At 62.9% G+C, this 20,298-nt stretch overlaps 1 protein-coding gene across 1 annotated transcript in view; it reads right to left on the bottom strand.

Moving 5' to 3' along the window:
- The window catches only part of ADARB2 (adenosine deaminase RNA specific B2 (inactive)), a 190,643-nt gene that overhangs the window by 48,090 nt on the left and 122,255 nt on the right, over positions 1 to 20,298 (bottom strand). The window contains exon 3 of the mRNA XM_036226693.1: positions 16,909 to 17,777. Coding sequence (XP_036082586.1) covers positions 16,909 to 17,777 — 869 coding nt within the window. The remainder of the gene's footprint in view (positions 1 to 16,908; positions 17,778 to 20,298) is intronic.

The raw sequence follows: 20,298 nt of genomic DNA, 5'->3' as shown, positions 1-20,298 counted from the left end.
AGGCGCCCGCGGGGCCCAGACCAAGCGCCGGGGCCGAAAGTCTCCATTTTGCATGAACAGAAACAGCGTCTGGCTAAAACTCAACAAGATTTCTGTTGCCTTTAGCCCTGGGGACAAATACTGAAATGATCGATTCCCCCTCGTTTCGCTGCGAACGCAGCCCCCGTCCTGACAGGTGTGCGCACGTCTGTGCCTGCGCGCGCGTGTGCAAAATGCAGCCTCGCCATTCTTCTCCCGGTTAGAGCCCCAGCCCGGATCCGGGCCATTTCCCCCTGCGCCGCCACTGCTCGGCTGGAAGGAAATCATTTTCATGTGCACCGCCGTGGCGAATAGAATAATTCCATCTCCAGAAAGTCTGCGGAGGGCCCTCCCTGCGCGCGTTTTGCTGATGGCCCGAATCCGCTGCACCTGCTGTTTCAGCCTGCTCTGTGGTTTGCGTTTCCGCCCCTGCACGTCCACCTCGCGTGGCTGCTTTGTTAGGAAGAATGACGATGACGATGACGGCGGCAAGTAGACGCAGTTTAAAAACGGTGCTCACGTGCGCCTCCCACAGGGGGCGGGGACATGGGGACACCTGCGAGGCCCGGCAAGAGACCCCGCCCCACGTCCTGGCACGAGGCCCCGCCCACATCCTGGCATGAGGCCCCGCCCGCATCCTACCACGAGGCCCCGCCCACGTCCTGGCATGAGGCCCCGCCCCACGTCCTGGCACGAGGCCCCGCCCGCATCCTGGCACGAGGCCCCGCCCACATCCTGGCATGAGGCCCCGCCCGAATCCTACCACGAGGCCCCGCCCACATCCTGGCACGAGGCCCCGCCCCGCGTCCTGGCACGAGGCCCCGCCCGCATCCTACCACGAGGCCCCGCCCACGTCCTGGCATGAGGCCCCGCCCCACGTCCTGGCACGAGGCCCCGCCCGCGTCTTCTCCTGCCTGCAACGGGGTCCACCGCCTCCGCATATGGTCACAAGCCCCAGTTTTGCCAAGACAGTCGGGATCCGACGTCACTTTGTTACTTCCAGGAAAGGATAATTTTAAAGATCTGAGTAACTATGTCTTGGGTTTAACAACTCCGGGCGACTTCCCATGGGGTCGCCCTTCAGACACGCCTCTCATGAGCTCCGTCCTCAGATCTGGGCTTGGTGCCCTTGGGGGCTTAGCGGCAGTCTCACTGGCTGTTTCCATTTGCCCTCCCATCCCCTGGGGGCCCGAGGGTGCACCCAGGGGCGCAGGCGGAGCTAGGGCCCGGGACAGGGCCGATTTGCATGTGGGTGGGCAACACCCCGAAGTCCCAGCCTCTCTCCGGGATGTGCTTCCCTGTCTCCCCCGCAACCTTGGTCCTGTCACTTGCCGGAGTGTGTGGGCTCCTGCTGACCGGATCCAGGAAACCGGCCGCACTGGAGAGGGCCCCCCGGTGGGAGGGGGCGCCAGGTGTCCGCTGCTCAGGCCCGCTGTGCGGCCGGGCCGCTGACGACAGCGCGGGATGCGCTCGGACGGTGAAATGCACGTCCTTCCCAGTGCTGTCCTGCTCGCGTTTCGCAGGAACAGAGCAGAAGCGAAACCTACCGCGGGCAGGTGCGCGGTGGAAGGCCACACGGCGGAGGCGACCGCGGGCACCCGTCACGCTTGCCCCTTCCTGCGGCCGGAACCTCCTGGGACCCCCATTAAACGCCAGCACCGGTCGCTCCCGGCAGGACCGCCACCCACAGGCGGGGGAGTGGTGGTCAGGCTGCAGGTGACATCGGACAGGCAAACTCTTCTAGGGGACAAGAAATAGTGATGGACCCGTGTTCGGACCGTGCCAGGGGAGTGGCCTCGCCCGCTTCCTCTAGTCACGTGGTGGCTCGGCGCGGCGGCGGTGGTACCCCAGCCGAGGAGAGGCGCTTCCCGCCCTGGCGGGCCGGGGGTCCAGGGGGCGCCTTCGAGCCTCCGTGTCCTCATCTGCTGGACGGTGCCCGCTCACTCAATGATCATGTGAGACCACTCTGCGGGAGGTTCTGTGAATTCCGAAGTGTCGTGGAACATAGTCTGTCCTTGTCAGAGAGAGGGGCAGCGTGTGTGGGGTCACCCGTTACTGTGCCGGTGTCCCCACCCTCACCACAGGGAGACAGACAGCCCCTGGGTCACGCCCTGCAGACCCCCATCTCCAACGCACATCCCCATTGACAGAAAATTACTCAGGACAGTCAGAACCAGGTCCAATAGCTTATAAATATGGCGAGTAACCTTGAGTTCTGATGTCCGTGCATGGCTCCTTCCCAAATCCTGGCTGAAGAATGTTAAAAGAAATCGTAAAACTCAGGAACGAAGGGGACCTTTAACCACTAAGATACGAACGCCCCGAAAGTAACAGCAACAAAAACACCGTGTAGCCAGCACAAAGCCTGTAGAGTGACAGTTCTCCTCGAAAAGACCGATTTCCACGTAAAAACGCAACACGTGACATGCAGGCGGGAGGGACGGCATGGGACGGGGTGGGGGAGTGTCCCTCGGCGACCGTTTCCAGGGTGGCCGGTAAGCAAGCGCGATCTTGCCTCTGGATCATGCCTCCAAACGCATTACAGGAGAAAATGACCGGGAATGTTCTCTCCGCGTCCCGGGGCGCAGACCTTTCCCAGCGTTGGAGCAGAAGAGGAAATACATACATTCAACGCGCTCGCTACCTAGAACGTTGACATTTCTCTGCACCGAACCCCTCCATCGTACCCAAGACAAACAGCAAACCAGGAGCTGCGTGCAGCCCGTGACAACGGCCTCGCCAGGTCACAAACAAAACGGCGCCGGGCGCATCTCCGTTGGTAAGAAGTCGCCGCGTGACTCCCGTAACCGAACTTGAAACGAGCCAGGTTTTGAATGCGGGACGGGCGTTTTCCCAGGACAGAGACCGGGGCGGGCGGGGTGGGGGGACTGGCTCGCGGTTCCCACTTTGCGTCCCTCTGGGGCTGGGAGTGGAACACGACCTGACGGCGAGCTGGACGGCGGCCGCCCTTGCTGCTCCTCACCGACGCGGTCACTCACTCCCCGGGGGTGGGCAGCCGGGAGGGGCTCGCGGAGAGGCCGCCGGGCCCTACGAGTCCGTTCATTTTTCTGTAACGGGCGAAGACGGCGCCGTGAAATACAAAACGAGAGGCAGAGGATGCAGTGGTTCCCCGAGGAGACGCGAAGCCCCCTGCACGGCCACGGAAGGCGGGCGCTCGGCGGTGCGTCTCGGCACCAGGACGGCCGGCGGTGTGGCCGTGCAGGGGGCTTGGCACCTGCAGGCGGAGCGGGGGCCCACGGCAGCACAGGGTCATCGAGTTTGCTCTTCAGCGGAAATGTCCTCTGCTATTAAACGTCCTGCCTACACTCCAAGGTGTACACATCCATCCTCTAGACGATGAGTTTCGCGTCTGTCTCGTGACGCACCGTGAGGCCCGGCGGCTGAGAACCAGCGCGGTCGTTGAGGCCGAGGTCCGTCTGTGGGGCCCCTGTGTCCTGCTCCGCTCAGCCAGGGCAGACCCGCGCCCTTCCTCCACCGTAGCTGGGAGCTGTGAACCAGCCTGGGCAGGCGGTCACCCTCTTTCAGAGCCTGCCCCCGGAGCTGTGCCGCTTGAAGGAGCCTCGTTGTGAGCAGACCGTCGCAGTGCCTGGCGCTCTCGGATGCGGGGCCAACACCCCGTGAATGCAGCCCCACGTTCTGTGCACGGGGCCCCCCAGCCAGTAGGGCCCGCATCCGGGGCTGGAAACGGCACTGGCCCTGGGCCCCTGGGCTCCGGCTGGAGGGGGAGCGGCCCGGCGATGCCTCACGGAGTGGACGTGGGGCGGAAGCGGGGAGACTGGGAGCGAGGCTCCGGGCACCCCCCCCCCCCGTGGGGCGGCAGCTCGAGGCAGAGCGGGCCCCCCTCCTGCTTTCTTTCCCTGCCATCTTCTCTTCTCCTCGAGCAGCCCAAGCATCGGGCTCAGGAGACACAAATGGGTCCCTGGTGACGTTTCTGAACGGCTCAGCACCAGAGAAAGTGCGGGTCCCCTCGCCCCGCTGTCTGATGAGAGCCGGGAGCGTGGCGAGAGGCCATGCTGGGATGTGGGTCATTAAGGACGGCCCATAAACTCGGCTCCCCGCGCCTGGCGCTGAGTCGCGCTTTCTGCCGGCTCGCAGAACGCAGAGCCCTCAGACGAAACCTTTGGTGGACGCTGCCTGCCTTGGAAATGCTTTTGTCTTTTTCAAAAGACTCGCCACGGGCTGGAAGAGACAACCTGGGCTTCGCAGCCAGGGGGACTTGAGGCTGAACTTGAAGTCTGCTCCCACGCCCGCTCGTCTCTCTCGGTCTCTGTTCCTGTGTTTCTGTCTCTGTCTATACTTTTTCTAATTCTTCAGCCTATTGAGTATATGAGCTGGGTTTTCTTTTTTTATTGCTTACAACTCCGCTGTGACAGAACACAATCTTCTAAGTCCAAAACGATGGACAATCTGGAAAAAATACACTCAGTGGACTCCTTGTAAGAAGAAGACGCTGCATTGTGATGATTCCTATCTAAATTACTTAAAGAAAAAAGCTTGGCACTTAAAAAATATAATTTTATGTTATGTCAAAGTCCATCCTTTTCGCCTTCTCGCAATGTAGCTAAGACGTCGTCGTCAGAGGCACAGTGAGAGGCACTTCAGTCAACTCCGTCTGCCGTCTTCGGCACACGGAGAACGTGGCGCCTCCACAGAAGTTGTCACACCAGCAGCAGAGCTGGAAAAACGTGGCTCCTCTGGTTGGTCACTGGACAAGTTATCACCCATTTTTCATTTAGGAAGAAAAGGTGCAGCTCCCTGCTCACGTTAACTCGGTATAAACACGCTCTTTGAGGCTGAAGCAAATCTGACTGCTTTTCCAGGTGAAAAGAAAATATAAAAACCTCTCTGGGAGTGACTTCTAAACAGAATCTGTCCTAATGTAACAGAGATGTACACATAAATCGGATTCATCGGATGGACCTCCGGCTAACGCCTGTTCAAGGACAATGCTAACACCACGCGTGGGAATGCTGCGTTTTCTAGGATCTGACATTTCCAGTGATTGAGAATTACTATATCTCTTCATAAATGAAAGTACCACTCGTGGAAACAGAACGCTGTAACTAGAATGATGCCATTTGTTTCCAAAGACCATCGACATACTAGAGCGATGAGAAGGGAGGCATTTTGTGGTGAACTTGGGGGTGAGGTTAGGACTGCGAGTGTGGGTTAGTTATCTCGGGGTAAATGGGGCAAACGGCCCGATTCCGGATCCCGCGAGCCGGCCCGGCCACGTGATTTGTCTCCTGGCGGCGGACTCGTGTCCCTGGGGGGGTGCAGCGGGGTGCCGTTGGCGGCTGGTTGTCGTGAGTGCCTGCTGCTTGTTGGGAAGGCTCCAGAGTGGACGACCCACTCGGGGTTGGAAGCAGTCAGGCTCTGTGAAAAGCATTTTCTCTTCCGTTTCTCCTAATCACGTACGGATGCGACTGGAGAATTTTGCTGGTGAAGTGTTCACGGTCTCGATCCTTGAGCGGCACTTTTTTTCTTGGGGCATTTCCATGAAAGTAGGGAGGCGCTGGATAGTAGCTGGATTTCACCCACATCCAAAGATGGAAACATGCTTGCAGCGAGGAGGGGCCGACCCGCGCACCCGGTTTCCTCTCAGGCACGTGGCCAGGAGCCGGCGGCGTTCGGAGCATGGCATGTGACCACGAGATGGCCCTCCTGGTGTGGGTTGGTCACGAGCGTCGCCTCCGGGAGGCCACGCCCGCACCCAGGGATCTTCGAATGTTTCGCTTGTATACGATTATGCCTAAAGTGGTTTTTCCTGTATAAACACACACCTTATGGCCTCTCATTAGTGTATCGAATTGCCAGCATCGCTGCTCTGCACTTGGAAGCCATTAGGAAGTAAAGTCAGGGTGGCTCGATGCACGCACTGCGATACCGTGACGGTCGATCCGATAACCCAGGTGGCGACTGAGTGACTGGTGGGGGGGGGGTGGGATGGCGGGTGGGACACGGCGCGTGGCGGGGGTCACGCATGTCCCGGGCAGGACGCAGCAGGGTGCAGAGATCTCACCACACCGCTCAGCACGGTGCGCAACGTAAAGCTGGTGACTTGCGTGTTTCTGGAATTTTCCATTCAATATTTTCAAACCTTGGTTGACCATGGTGACTGAAATTACAGAGAGCGGAACCTTGGGTAAGTGGGGACTTCTGTCCTGGAGATTTCTACAAGGAAAGATAGACGGGAATCTTCACGAACTTAGGGTAGGCAACAGCTTCTTAGCTATGAAACCAAAGGAACAAATCAAAAAAGGAAAAATAGATAAATTGGGCATCAACAAAATTGAAAACTTTTTGCACTTCAAAAGACATCATCAAGAAAGTAAAAAGACAGCCTCCAGAAAGAGAGGAAATATTTGAAAGCTATTAATCTGATAAGGGACAAGCATCTAGACTATGTCAGGAAATCTTATAACTAACTCAGCAAGAAAAAGACCAAACTAAAAACAGCCCAAGACTTCAAATAGATATTTCTCCAAAGAAGATATGCACACGGCGAAGGCAAATTACAGTTGCTCAGTTTCATCAGTCACTGGGGAAGCGCGAATCAAAACGGCAACTGGGCACCAGTTCGCACCGACCAGGGCGGCCGGGAGGACATCGACACGGCCGTCCGCGGCCGCGTGCGCCCGCGAGAGCCGGAGACGCGGGTCCCCAGGAGACGCGCGTTCGCGTGTTCGCGGTGGCGTTGTCGGTGGCAGCCCCGAAGTGGGGACAACCCGGACGGCGAGTGGACCGGCCGATGAAGGAACTCGTCAGATGGGGTCCATCCTCGCAGGAGAATGTCGTCTGGCCATGGAAACGAACGAAATGCCGGCACATTGCACCTCGCGGATGGACCTCGGCAACACTTCTGCTAAGCGAAAGGAGTCAGGCACGCCAGGTCACGGCGCACGATTCCGCTTACATGGAGTGTTGGGAAGAGGAAGATCCTTAGAGACAGAGAGCGCGTGAGAGGTCGCGGGGCCGGGGGCGGGGATGCCGATGGGCCCTCTGGGGGGCGAAGCGCTGCCCGATTGGATGGCGGGTGCCGCACGACTGGGGAACGCACCAAAACCCCCCACACTGTGAGCTTCTGGAGGAGCCACGTGACGGCACCTGATTTATACCTCGGCGAAGCTGTTATAAGAATGACATTAGATTCAAAGTTCTACAAGTTCCAGATTTTCTCCTTCTAACCCAGAGAAGCACCCACACATGGCACTAAGCTGACCGGCTATGGCCCAATCGGCGGGGGGGACCCAGTGAGCTCTAGGGGTTCTCCAGAGTGTGGCGGCTGTTACTGGGGTCGTCGGGAGATGCTTTGCAAAAAGCCACCCTTGCAACCGTCGGGCGGCCTGTGAGACTGGATCCGACCCCCCTCAGCGCCCCCCAGTGTGTCCTCTGGGTCCTTCCACGTGACCCTTAGGGTCTGTGGGCCGGCGAGTTAAAGTCCCGAACAGGCAGGAGCAGACATGCTTGTTGACCGATATTGTTCCATGCCGTTTGCTCACTAATGACAATCGTTCTGACAGAGAAGGGCATAGTTTTGGCATTTTGACATGGAATTCCAAGGACTTCAGCACAACACGGGTGTCTGCCCACAGGGCCTGGAGGAGAGTAATCGTAATTTAAGGACCGAAGCCCCGCTCCCTTATAAGTTTTTGTGATTTTGGTTCCTGGATTATATCTAGTCCACACGAAAACAACTAACTGGTTAAGCAAGTTACTTCAGACATTGATTTGAGGAAAAAAAACAAAAAACAAAAAACAAACTTTCAGCTGATTTGTTCTGCTACCCTGACTCATCAATTGAGTCGAAGTCGCTGGCCTGACCACACGGGGGGGGCAGGGTTCCCGCGCCCCTCGCTCTGATGCTGGATTCTCCTTTCTTCTCCCGTCTCCCTCCCTGTCCACAGGAGAAGCCACGACGAGACAGGACGAGGCCTCCGGTACGATGGGCAGCCAGCGTTGGGGACGGCGGAGGGCCGTCTGCACGGAGACCCCCCCGCCCCGCCCACCCCCCCTCACCCCCCGCCGATCGGCCCATTCTCCGCGTCGGGCTCTGTGTCTCTTCTGTTGATTCCGAGCTCCGACTGCAAGTGACCGGCTCAGGAGCCAGGTCCCCAAGCTCATTAGAGGAAAGTGCTGGCTCCGTTTTTTTCCTGTTCAATTGCCCAGCTCATTAGAAGTGCCCCAGGCTTAGCTGAGTTTACTCAATTTCTACCAGCTTCCCCCTCGGTTCCGATTAACGTGGGCACCATAATTGCTTACTTTGGAGTCGCCGATGTTACACAACCAGTCAGGGCACTTCCGTGGGTCCTCCCACACTTCCCCGGCCTCACAGGACGGAGCGGGTGCAGCGCGCCCAGAGCCACCCGGGGGCCGGGGTGGAGCCCGGGGCAGCTGGGCTCCCGTGCAGACCGCGCCCCTCGCGGCATGCCCCGGGGTGCTCGTGGCCTCGGGAGGCAGCTTGTCATCACGCTAAGACACACTACGCGGCAGAGGGGTCACTCGGGAGAACGGAAGTGTGTGAGCAGGGCTGGGGCCGGGCGGGGAGGTGACAGGGAAGTGTGTCACCAGCTGTCACACGTGACAGGGACAGAGTGGCCGTGCCCCGGCACGAGGGGCTGCTGCTCTCCAGGACGGGGAGGCCGCCTGCCTGAGGTCCACCCGCCCGGCCACGGCCCCCGCGGAGGCGCGGGGTGCAGAGGCCGCCCGACCCCAGGCGCCGTCCCCTGCTCCCTGTGCCACCAGCCAGGTGACAGAAACGGGCACCACGCGCCCAGCGCCCTTTTCACAGACGCTGAGACACGCTCGCCCGGCAGGTGCCTGTGATGGGCGGGAGCTATTTCCCGTCACCTGCAGGACGGCTGAGACCAGGCCCAGAGGGGCCGCCGTGCGTCCCGGGGCGGTGGGGGTGACGTGGGGGGCCGGGGTGGGGCCGGCTGGCTCTCGGTGCGTCTGCAGCAAACGGACATGCTCCCGGTTCCTCGGGGGTTAGTCACTTAGCCCGTGACGCACGGAAGAGGTCAGCCCTAGCTGCGGCGACGCACGTTTGAAGACACTCGACCGAATGCCTTGGCTGCGGTGGGCGGCGTGGGCGCCCTACGCGGGAACGTCTGTCCGTCTGTCCGGGGCTGTCGGAGGCGGAGCCTCAGAAGAGGAGCGGCCCGCGAGAAGCTCACCCCGCGCGGAGCGCGCACAGTTTATGTAAGCTCCTGCTTACAGGGCACTCACGCTTGTGACCGCGTCTGCCCGCCGGCGGCCTCCGCGCAGGCCCTTTCATTAGGCTCTGTAACCCCAGTGGATGCATCTTTAAGAGCTCAAGGCGGGTGATTTGCTGTGTACTTGAAGCTCTCCTTTTATGAGAAAAGTTGTCCCACAAAAGCCAAACGTTTGTATAGAGTTAAAATTAGCTTCCTGCTCCACCGTTTGGTTTTCTGCAGGGTGCGTGGAATCTCGCTCTGCAGCTCCTGTGTGGAGGGGCCCAGCTGCACCGTCTGCCGTGAACAAAGCGTCTTTATTTCCTGGGATCTGAGCGAGCCCTCTCTCCTCGGCAGTCACCAACCCCCCGACGTCTCTCCAGCAGCACAGCGAAATGTCATTATTTGTTCTAATTTCAAACCCTTCTCAGAGTCTAGTTCTGAAATTTTAGCGTCACTAAGAATCATTCGGGGTACTTGTTTAACTGCTGCCCAAGATATTCTGATTCATAAGTCCAGGGGAAACGCTCTGTCTCTGTGCTGTAAACAGGACTCTGAGGCACAGCTCTGCAGGGAGTTTCTGGGCCACAGTTTGGGAAGCTCATTGACCAGCTGTGAACAATTCTCAAGGGCAAAGATTCTGTCTTATTCACCTCTGTGTATTTCTAGCACCTGACATGGCCCGGGACAGAGCATTCTCATTAAATATCCGTAAAAGGGATGGATGGGTGGATGGATGGATGGGTGGATACGTGGAGACCGGTCTTCTTGCAAGCAGGCCTGCCCGTTTGCAGCCATCGGTTCAGCTATGAACAAACTCTGGCGGCCATCCATGTCTTTTCTAAATCTTAAAGAACATTTGGGATGTCTCAGATAAGAATAAGGAAGTTAACTGCCTAAATGAGAAATACTCTATCACTCTTTTTGAGGTTTCAAAAGTCATCAAAGCAAAATTTGCCCTTCTCGATGGTCTCATGGTTTTTAAGTAGCTCGTTGCGTGACGTCCCGTGATTTACCGTACTTAGCACGTACAAGTCGGAGATGTGCTTGCATCACAAATAAGCTGCCTTCTGAGTGCCTTGACACTGAATTTGGGATTGAATGGTGCTAAGTGGGTCTCCGCGTTTGGCTGCCGTGGCTAATGTGGCCATTCACGGCACATTTCCATGTGTCTCCATAACAAATGTAAACACAATTAGCTCTTATTCAAAAATAATCCGGTTGTAAAATCCAGTGATTTCTCAACACATCTCCCATTTTAAGAAACGCCAACACGCAAACATTCAAATTTATGGAACGCAGCATAAATTCAGCACCAATCCCTTTCAAAATTCTTCAGTGCTGTAACAGAGGATTTACTGGGGGGGGGGGCGGTGCTTTCAAACAATGGGGTTCTGTGACGCATCAAAACACTACGTGCTTGGCAACGATCAGACACACTCCGACGGGGCCGCGCTCCTCGTAACCGCGCGGTGGTTTTCGGGTCCGCCCCTCACGCTCGCTGCACGTTTCTTGATGGATTCGATCACGTTTACCCTTGTCTCCTCGGCGTGTTACACACTCAGTGTCTAATTAATGCTCTAAGCGTGTAAAGGACGTTCTCGGATGCTCGCTCATCTCCGGGTCTCCCTGAGTCCCTGCCAAGCCGTGGGAAGCCCCCGTGCTTATTAAATGACTATCCTTGGCGTGGAAAGGCAGAATCTGCGTTGCGATGCATGAGCGCCACGTGGCCGAGGGCCGGAGGCCCCTTGGACAGTTCTTCTTGTTATGAAGTGAGAGTGACCTTGGCGCCTGCGTTTAGGTGCGGCCGCTCGTGAGTTGCGAGGTGCTCCTCCGGGAGGCGCCGTGGCCGCCGGCCCGCTCGCCCTCAGGAGACCACGGAGGCTCTCTGCGGGGAAAACGACCCTCTCCCGGTCCTCCGAGGGCTGCCGTGTCAGGCAGGCTTTGTCATCATCCTCGGCTCCGGGCAGAAGCGTGTCAGGGAGCTTCGCGCGTTCCCTACCCGCTCCCTCAACGCGCCTCTCTAGGGCGAGCGCGGAAGCAACGGCGTGCGGTGTTCCGCGTGGTCGTGGGACGGCTTCCTCTGAGGGGAGCGGCCAGCGGCCACGGCCGCTGGGACGGCGCCTGCAGTCCCAGGGCAGAGGTGACGGTTTTCCAGGCTGGAAGACGTCACATTCGCCCTCCTGGCTTCCGCCCAGCCAGCCGGCGCCAGGAGACCATGGGCTCTCAGCTCCTCTGCGGGACTCCAAGGCTGCCTGGCAGGCCGCACACACCGACGTCCGCTTCCTCCCGAGCCGCCTCCATGCCCGTCACCAGCAGTCTCCGGTGGGGTCCCGCGTTCTGGGCTCGAAGCATCCTTTCCGATTCTCGGGTGGGCGGCTCCCGCCCTCCCTCGCGGTCAGCGTCTGCCTCCCGGGCGCCTGCTGCCTCCGGCTGACACGCACCCCTGCCTTGGGGGCTGAAGGGGTCTGATTTGAGTCTGGAACGTAGTGACGATGTGGTCACAACTGCCGAGCGTCCCCTGTGCCTTCCACTGACCTCTTAGAAGAGAAGATTCGGGTCATCCTTCGAGCCACGTGCCTGCCGACTGTCGCCGTCGTCTGGGGAGGCGGTCAGGACCCTCCGTGCACTGAGCAGCTTGTGAGAGGCGCTCGCACGCCCGGGCTGTGTCCTGTTCTTAGCTCCCTTCCTGCCGCCTCCTCCCAGCTGCTTCCATTACGAGAGGGGTTACAACAGACAAAGCAAAAACGGCCGGCCCGCCGGCGGGGCTGGTGCCAAACGCGGAACGACTTCCAGGTCGGTGCTTCCACCAGGACGAGGGCTTTCCCAGCCGTGACAGGTCGTCGGCCTCCACGTGGCTCTTCCCGTGGGTTGTGCGCGTGTGACTCCACGATGTTCTGTGGCCCCAAAACATCGCCCGAAAACACTGTGTCCTGCCGCACTTTGCCCGGAGCCGAGTGTCGCTCCCCTGGGGCCAGTTTTCCTCCTGAGACACCTTCGCCTGCTCCCTGCCTGGCGGATGTGTGCACCCCACGTGAGGGCCGTGGGCTGGAGAGAAGGCTGGCCGCTGCGATGGGCCGAGCGCCTTCGGGTGCTGTGCTTGAGATGGCTCAGGCCGCCCTGGTCCTGGGGGGTAAGGAGCCTGTGGCCGGGAGGAAGGCCGCGCGGCTGCTGAGCTGCCGCCGGGTCCTCAGCACCTCAACTTCCTGTGTCCTGGAGCTGGACCCGAAACGCCCCGTGGGAGCCCAGGGCCAGCCCGGCGTGTGAGCACCCCCTCCTGCGTCTCGCCTTCGACGGGCGCCTCTGCGGGAGCCAGGCGATCTGAGCGTCGCCTCCCCAGACACTCTTCCTTTTACGGAACTATCGCCCACGACACATGGTTAGGCCACGGAGAGCCTTGCCGTGCGGGCGGGAGAAGGGCGCAGCTGCGGTTTGGGTGGGCGAGACGCAGCAGTGCGCGCCCCCTCTGCACCGGCCCCAGGCCCGCCAGACGGAGCACCGCCCCCGTCCCCGCTCTGCCCCGCCCCCGCCCCGCCCCGAGTCCCGCCCCGAGTCCCGCCCCGAGTCCCGCCTGAGCCCAGCACCGAGTGGAGGAGCGCTCCGAGCCGAGTCTCTCCTGCAATGCTGGGCCTGCCTCCTCCCGGACGCCGCACCCTGCCGTGCCTGTCTGTCCCCTGCGCACACGCCCCCAGCCAGCGTCCCCGGAGTGAGAGCCACAAACACAGGTGGTGACTTTCCGCGCCCAGCGCTATTTGAAGCACTTCGTGTCTCAACCCATTTCACTGTGCCGGCGCCCCATGAAGGGCCCTGGTCAGCCCCCTTGCTGGGCAGGAAACCGAGGCGGGGAGGGGGCGAGGCCGCACTGGCCCTCTCCCTCCAGGGTCGCGTCACCTTGCAGCGGACGACAGGTGGCCTCGGGACTTGCAACCAGCCCGAGAGGGAGAGGGAAGGCCCAGGTCACGGAGCCCGTGGCTCGATGTCTACGCCGCGAAGTCACACTGTTCCCGCCTGCCCGGCGAGCCCATCCACGGCCACTGGCACCGCTCCCGGGACTTCTCCCAGACGCCCACGGGTACGGCGCTCACGGGAATCTGCTCCACGGACCACGGCTGGCCACGGAGCCACGGAGGCGGCCTGCACGGGGCTGGGCCCTTCCGGGGAGCTGCAAACGGCCCCTGGGCCCCTGGACCCTCCGCCCGGTGCCCCCTGACTCCCGGCTCCACGCGGGGAGGTGCCCCCCTACACACCGTCCCCTCTGCCATCTCCGGCTCGTGGGCAGGCTGCGTCCTCCGTGGCCAGCTCTCTGCTTCCAGTGTGACAGCGAGTCCCCGAGGGAGAGGGCACCGGCCATTGCACCCAGCCTGCCGAGTGAGAGCGGCGGCTTCTCCGTGTGGGGGCCACCGGCATGGTCTCAGCTGCCCGGCTCGCTGAGGAGGTCGGCGTCCTGAGAGGCCCCCTACAGAGGGTGCGGAACACACCGACAGGCCCCGCACCGAGCTCGGGCTCCGTCTGCGGGACTCAGCTCCGGGTGGAGCCGGGGCGCTCGAGGCCGGCTAGTGCTCCTGCCCCGGCCAGCACGCCCGCTTCCGCCGTCCTCTGAGCCGCGGCCCCACCATGCGGGCGGGACGCAGTGGAGCCCACGCCGCCCAGTGCCCGGCCACTGGCGCCCAGGAAGCCTCGGCCTGGACGAGGCCAGGGAGAGTCGGGGTGAGTGTGCTTGTTCAGGGGCCCCTCTCAGGTGGCCACATGTTAGAACTTGCTCTTAGGGGGCCCCCAGCCCCGGAGGAAGCCGCTACATGCTCTTCCCTTCCTGTTGCCTCTCTCTGCCCGTCCCAGACCGAGCACCTCCGCGGCTGCTAAGAACGAGACTCAGACCCAGCAGGGTGCTTCATCCAGCAGGAGGGTGCCTGCCCCTCCCCGGGAGTCACAGGGCCACCGAGCGTGGGAGTCACAGGGCCACCGAGTGCCCTGAGCATGAGTGTCACAGCCACCGGTGCTGCAGGGTGACGGGCTGCGGTGACGGCTTCTGCACCGACGGCGCCCTGTGGCGAGCACCCCCGCTGCGGCCCGCCGAGTGAAGCTGGCCCCGACTGTTAGCTCCGGTGAACGAGGGAGGGGACGGCGGCCTCGGGTGGAGGAACTGGACAGAACCCAGGACGCAGGTGTGGACCGGAGGTGCCACCTCCCACCCCAACACCCCCGCCCGTTCAGCACTGGCTACCTGGTGAGCACCCCCAGAAGGTGCCTCACAGCGAATGACGGGTGGCCGGGAGGGCTATCAGGGGGTCACCCCCCTGGGCCAGCGGGACCAGGCATCGCCGTGAGGACGTTGCTGGGCCGAGCAGATGGCCAAAGTGTCGACGTGGACCCTTGTAGCCCTTTTGAAAGATGAGCCCCGAATCCAGAGCACGGTCGGACAGAGTGTGAACTCGATGGAGTTGTTAACGGTGCCTGGTCCTGGGTCCCCGACCTGCTCAGCCCCACGCAGCCGGCTGATGGTGCGAGGGAACCATAGTGAGCCTCAGGATGGCAGCGCCTTGGGCGTGACGGGGGGCCGCAGCCCGCAGCCGGCCCCGCGCCCTCCGTCCTCCCGTCGGGGTGGTTAGTGACCGTTAGAGAAATTATCCAGCAGCGGGGGCTCTAACCGGTGCGCCACCTGGCCCCCGGCCGTGCATGCAGGTGACAACCTGAGAGGAAACGGGTCCGGGCAGGAGCCCCCCAGCACCCTTCTGCTTTCTGGGGTGGGGGTGGTGGACCGGGGTCGGGTGCAAGAGGACGTACGTTTCTCCCGAGCCATCGACAGTGGCAGCCACGCCCAGTGTCAGGCTGGATGGTGAGGGGACATGAACCCCCCCACACACACACCCCCGCCCCGGGAGGCCCTCTCTAAGAAGGTGGCAGGAAAGCAGAGGCGACGTCGAGGTCACAGGCCACCCGGGGGCTCGCCGGGCCTCCTCGCATGTGGTTGGCAAGTTTAAGCTCCGGAAGACGCAGAAGCACTTGGCAGATTCCCTGTTTCCATGGGGACCGTCCCATTGAGGGCATCTGGAAGGTGGAGTGGTGGGGCTTGCGTTCGAAGCCCCCCACTTCCAAGAATGTGCAGCAGGCCCCTGGGCATGAATGAAGGCCCTGGGGTGGGGGGCAGCACAGGCCCGCCCCTCTGTGGGGCTCTGGGGGCGGGTCCCACCTCGCTCCCGAGCCGGGGGAGGGGCTCCATCAGAAACCCTTTGCTGGCCCAGCGTGAGTTCCTGCCCTGTGTGTCAGGGAGGGTGGCCACGGGCACAGCCATGCCCGCGAGGTGTGCGAGGCCTGGGTGACTGAGGTCGTCCCACTGTGATGTGGCCCCCGGCCACGGTGCCCGCTCAGGCGGGCGTGGGCTGACTGCCCCGACCGGTGTGCCGCGTCCTCTGACCGAGACCACAGTGAGTAGAGACTGCGCGGCCACAGCAGCCCCGGGAGCCGAAGAGGCAGCGTGCCAGGAGGCGTTCTGGAACAAGGGGGGAACGTCCCCTGGACGTGGACCCTGCTGCCCGGGGGCGTCTCCAGGGAACAGGTGGGCCAGCGTGGGAAAGCAGGCCGGTGCCCAGAAAAGCCAGAGGCCATGTTGACGCCGGGTTCCGGCCCTGTCCTCGCCGGTCCTCACCGGAGCTCTCTGCTTCCAGCCGGGGCTGGACCCCCGGGCTGACCCGGCGCATGGCCAGGCTGCCACACGGGCGCCTGCCTCCAGTCAGAGCCACCGAGACCGAATGTGCACAGTCACGTTGCCTCCTGCCGCCTCCCCGGTGGGGGGCTGCACCCAGCCGCTGCCACCTGACGCCCCCCTTCACCTCCCGCTCGTCCTGGATGCAGGACACACGGCGCCCGAGTCCCGTGAGCGCCTGGCGGACACTGCTCGCCTTCCACAAGGGTCGGTGGCCCTGCACCCACCCTGCTGTCGCCCTGCCGCTGGAGTCATTGCAGACACCGCCTGCCTTCACCCGCCCCCCATGCCTCTGCTGGGCCCGAGCGCTGACCTTCCTCCTCTGCTCGGCCTTTCCCCTGGAGCTGAGTCACCCTACGGGGGCGGGGGGGCGGGGGGGGGGGGCTTCTTTAGGAGGCGGCGGGGGAGGACTCCACTTACAGCAGCCGGAGCAGAGGGGCTGCTGGCCCCGCCGAGGCTGCCCTGGCCCCGCCCATGGCCGTCCTGGCCCCGTCCACGGCTGTCCTGGCCCCACCCAGACCGTCCTTGCCCCGCCCACGGCTGTCCTGGCCCCGCCCACAGCTGCCATGGCCCCCCCAGGCCGTCTTGGGCCCGCCCATGACCGTCCTAGCCCCACCCAGACCGTCCTGGCCCTGCCCATGCCCGTCCTGGCCCCGCCCACAGCTGCCCTGGCCCCGCCCAGGCCGTCTCGGCCCCGCCCACGGCCGTCCTGGCCCCGCCCAGACCCCGCCCACAGCTGTCCTGGCCCCGCCCACAGCTGCCATGGCCCCGCCCAGGCCGAATTGGGCCCGCCCATGACCGTCCTAGGCCCCACCCAGACCGTCCTGGCCCTGCCCATGGCCGTCCTGGCCCCGCCCACAGCTGCCCTGGCCCCGCCCAGGCCGTCTCGGCCCCGCCCACGGCCGTCCTGGCCCTCGCCAGGCCGCCCTGGCATCAGGAGACGCCACCTGCCGGCAGCTACCTGAGAATTCTCACCTGGGGCAGGAGGCGACCTCTGCTCCTGCTGGGCGTGGGGCCGGGCAGCCCGACGTCGAAGAGGGCCTGCAGGGCGGCCTGCGCCGCCCGGCCCTTGGCCAGCTTCTTGCTGCGTCCCGAGCCTTCGAACGTCCTCCCGTCCACGCTCACGGCCATGACGAAGCGGGGCCGTTGCCGGTCGGCCGGCTCGGCGAGGCAGGCGTAGCGCAGGCCGGCGCGCAGCTGGCCCAGCAGCACCACGGGGTTCCTGTCGCCCGGCGCGGCCAGGCCCAGCGAGCGGGGCCGCAGCCGGCCCGGCTGGCGCGCCGGGCACAGGGGCTCGGGCTCGGCGGGGCGGCGGCCCGGGCCGAAGGCGGCGCCGGGCGGCGCCGGCTCGAACTCCTGGAACAGCGTGTCCGGGAAGTCGGCCTGGTCGGAGGTGAAGTCGGGGCCCGGCCCGGCGCCGCGCCCCAGGGCCAGGTGGGCCTGGCAGGCGTTGGGGAACTGCACGAAGGAGCGCAGGGCCAGCTCGGCCGCCCGCATCTTCGCCTTCTTCTTGGTGGGCCCCGTGCCCTCGAACGTCAGCCCGTTCACCTCCACGGCCACGGCAAAGACGGGCGCGTGCACCGGGCCGGTCTGGGACACCGTGCGGTACTGCAGGCCCGGCCGCAGCTCGTGCAGCTGCACCAGCGCGTTCTTGGGCACCGCTGGCCGCGACAGCGTCTTCCAGAGCAGCTGCAGCTTGCGCAGGGGGCCGGCCCTGCCCTCCGCCAGTGGCCGCTTCCTCTTCGCGCCCGGCATGCCGCCCCGGGCCCTGTCGCCGGCGGGCAGCGGCCGCGCCTCCAGGTTGCTCACGTTCCGGTTCTCCTTCACGTCCGTGCTGCTGGTACCTGCAGGCGAGAACAGACAGCGGTGACCGGGGCCGCGGTACACCTGACCAGACGCCGCTGGGCGACCGCGCCGTGCCCGGAGCCGGCAGCCAGCCCGGCGCTGCTGCGGGGGCCTTGGGGACACGCAGAGCCCACCCTCTGCTCCTGGGCAGACAGGAGCCACCGACCTGCCCCCAGGAGGGGACACACGTGCCTGAGCAGTCCCTGCATTTGGGAAGAAGTGGGGTGTCGGTGAGGCAGCTCCTGGCTGCTCTCCTGGTTGTGATGTTGGGGATCCGAGACTGGCCGGGCCCAGACCCCTGCACCCCTCCCGAAGCCACCCCCAAACCATGTGGTCCTTTCTATCGGCTTCGGGCAATGCTGAGGGCCACTCAGGACTTCTGTGCAGCATGGACCGGTGACGACTGCGCTGTCATTGTAGGCGAGGACACTGGACAGCTCTCACGGGCCATGAGCCTGGCACGCCTGCCTGGGCGTGGGGGTGGGGGGGTCCCAGAGCACGACGCTGGGCGGCGCAGGCCACGTGAGCGCCTGCGCGGGGCTGTTGTGAGCATAACGGCAACCACGCAGAGCGCATGTGCTGTCCGGGCCAGCAATGCGGGCCGAGGCCGCCCCGCCGCCTTCCCCCTGGACGGGCGGGGAGAACAGGCTCGGCGGCGCTTCGTCTGTGTCTGCACGGCTTTACTTCTTCTGCAGGAAATTATACGACGTAAGTTTACAAAGTCGTGGCGTGCTGCCCGTGGGCGGTGGACGCCTGTAAGGATCGGTCACCCAGTTTCTCAGGATGGGCCGGCTGGGACCCCACACACCCCCAGAGCCTGGGTCCCTGCTGCTCCTGGTGAAGACGCAGCTGCGACGCCCACCGCGTCCTTCCTGCGAACACTCGGGGACGACGTGCTGTGCGGGGGGGTGAGGGGGTCCCTCCTCCTGCCCCAGCTCAGCGGCTTGGGAGGTGCCGAGACCTCCGCGTGCTGCGCTGAACGGCGGCGGGGCTCGGGGTTTGCTCCGCAGTGCACGCTTGTAGACGCCAGACCTGCAGAGAAACCGCGTTCCCGGGACGTAGACCCGGGCGTTTGCTGTTGGGGGCGGTGGCGTCACACACAGACCACCTGAGGAGAGACGACCTCCCAACATCAGGCCTGAGCCCAGGTGGGCGGGACCGTGGCGGTCCTGTACGCACAGCATCGGGTGAACCAGGCAACTTCCCAAATGGACGCAAAGAGGAAAAAAGGCCCCCCAGCAGGTGGCCCAGGGGCTCGCTGGGAGCTCAATCCTTATCGACTGCTCACAGCGAGGGGTGGGGGCACTGTCCTGGGGATCAAAGTGGCCAGGACATCGCATGGCCGCTGCTGCCTTTGGGGTGAAAGGTTTTCTTTGGGGCGCCAGCTGTCACGGGTGGGGTGCTGCCTCGACCCCTGCGCTGAGGCTGCCTCCATGCTCTGCCTGCCCAGGGCCCTGGGCGTCCAGCGAGGACGGTCGTTACACACGTTTCCATGGCGTAACAGGTGCAAGGATTAGCTCGTGGATGAAGAGACGTCCCAGAGTAACGACTAGCAATGGACAGAAACGCCGACTCCTGGGTCTTGCTGGGCGTGCTGGCTGGACCCTCTGGGTGTGATGTTAACCCTCCCCTGCTCTTGCAAATGAACGGGTTAAGGGTCCTGCTCCCTGGGTCGTGGCCCCCTGAGTCCCAGTGAGGCAGAGATGGGCTGCGGTCACTTGGCGGCTCTGGGGTCACGTAGATAAGGGATCAACATCCTTTCTGTCCTTTATGTAGGTGTGACCTTAGGCAAGTCCCTCAGCCTGCCCGAACTCCATGAAAAATGTAGGTTTTAATACCGTTTGCCTCATAAGGTTATTATGAGGTTGAACTAAAAAAGCACGTGATAGTTTTAGCAAAAACCCCAACACGCGGGAAAGCCTCCCAGAGGTTTTGCAAATGCAGCCATCCCGCTTATCCACGGGCGTCCCAAGACCCCCGTGGATGCCCGAAGCGGCCGACGGCCCGGAACCCCACGCAGATGCACCTGCACAGAGTGTAATGTATGAATTTGGCACTGTGAGAGATTAACACGATAACCGATAATAACGCAGGACAGTTGTTTGTAGCGATAGACTGTCATGAAGGATGCGAATGTGCGCTCTCTTCCTGCCTCTGGTGGCCTGTCCGATCTCGGGGTGACGGCTAAGTGACTGATGACGTGGGAGCATCCACAGTGCGTGCACTGGACAAAGGGACGATTCGTGTCCCGGGTGGGACGACGCGAGGTTTCACGACGTTATGCAGAGTCAGGGTCCGTGGCTGGGCTGCCTTTGCAGGTGACCGCCGTCCTTCAACTGCGGGCAGCCGCGTGCGGGGCGGGGCCCGCAGCCACCTCCCACCGCCACTGCCCAGGCCGCATGCAGCACCCACGTGGTGAAGACTTGGGTCTCCTCCTCCGGGGTCCTGGTCCTGGGCCGGCGTCCACCTGGTCACTTTGCAGCAGGAGTTCCCGCGAGAGTCGCCTCATTGGAGCCTTCA

Source organism: Rousettus aegyptiacus, unplaced genomic scaffold (assembly GCF_014176215.1).
Source record: "Rousettus aegyptiacus isolate mRouAeg1 unplaced genomic scaffold, mRouAeg1.p scaffold_m13_p_10, whole genome shotgun sequence".
In the NCBI taxonomy this organism is placed as follows: Eukaryota; Metazoa; Chordata; class Mammalia; order Chiroptera; family Pteropodidae; genus Rousettus; species Rousettus aegyptiacus.
This window is presented reverse-complemented; position numbering and strand designations above follow the sequence as displayed.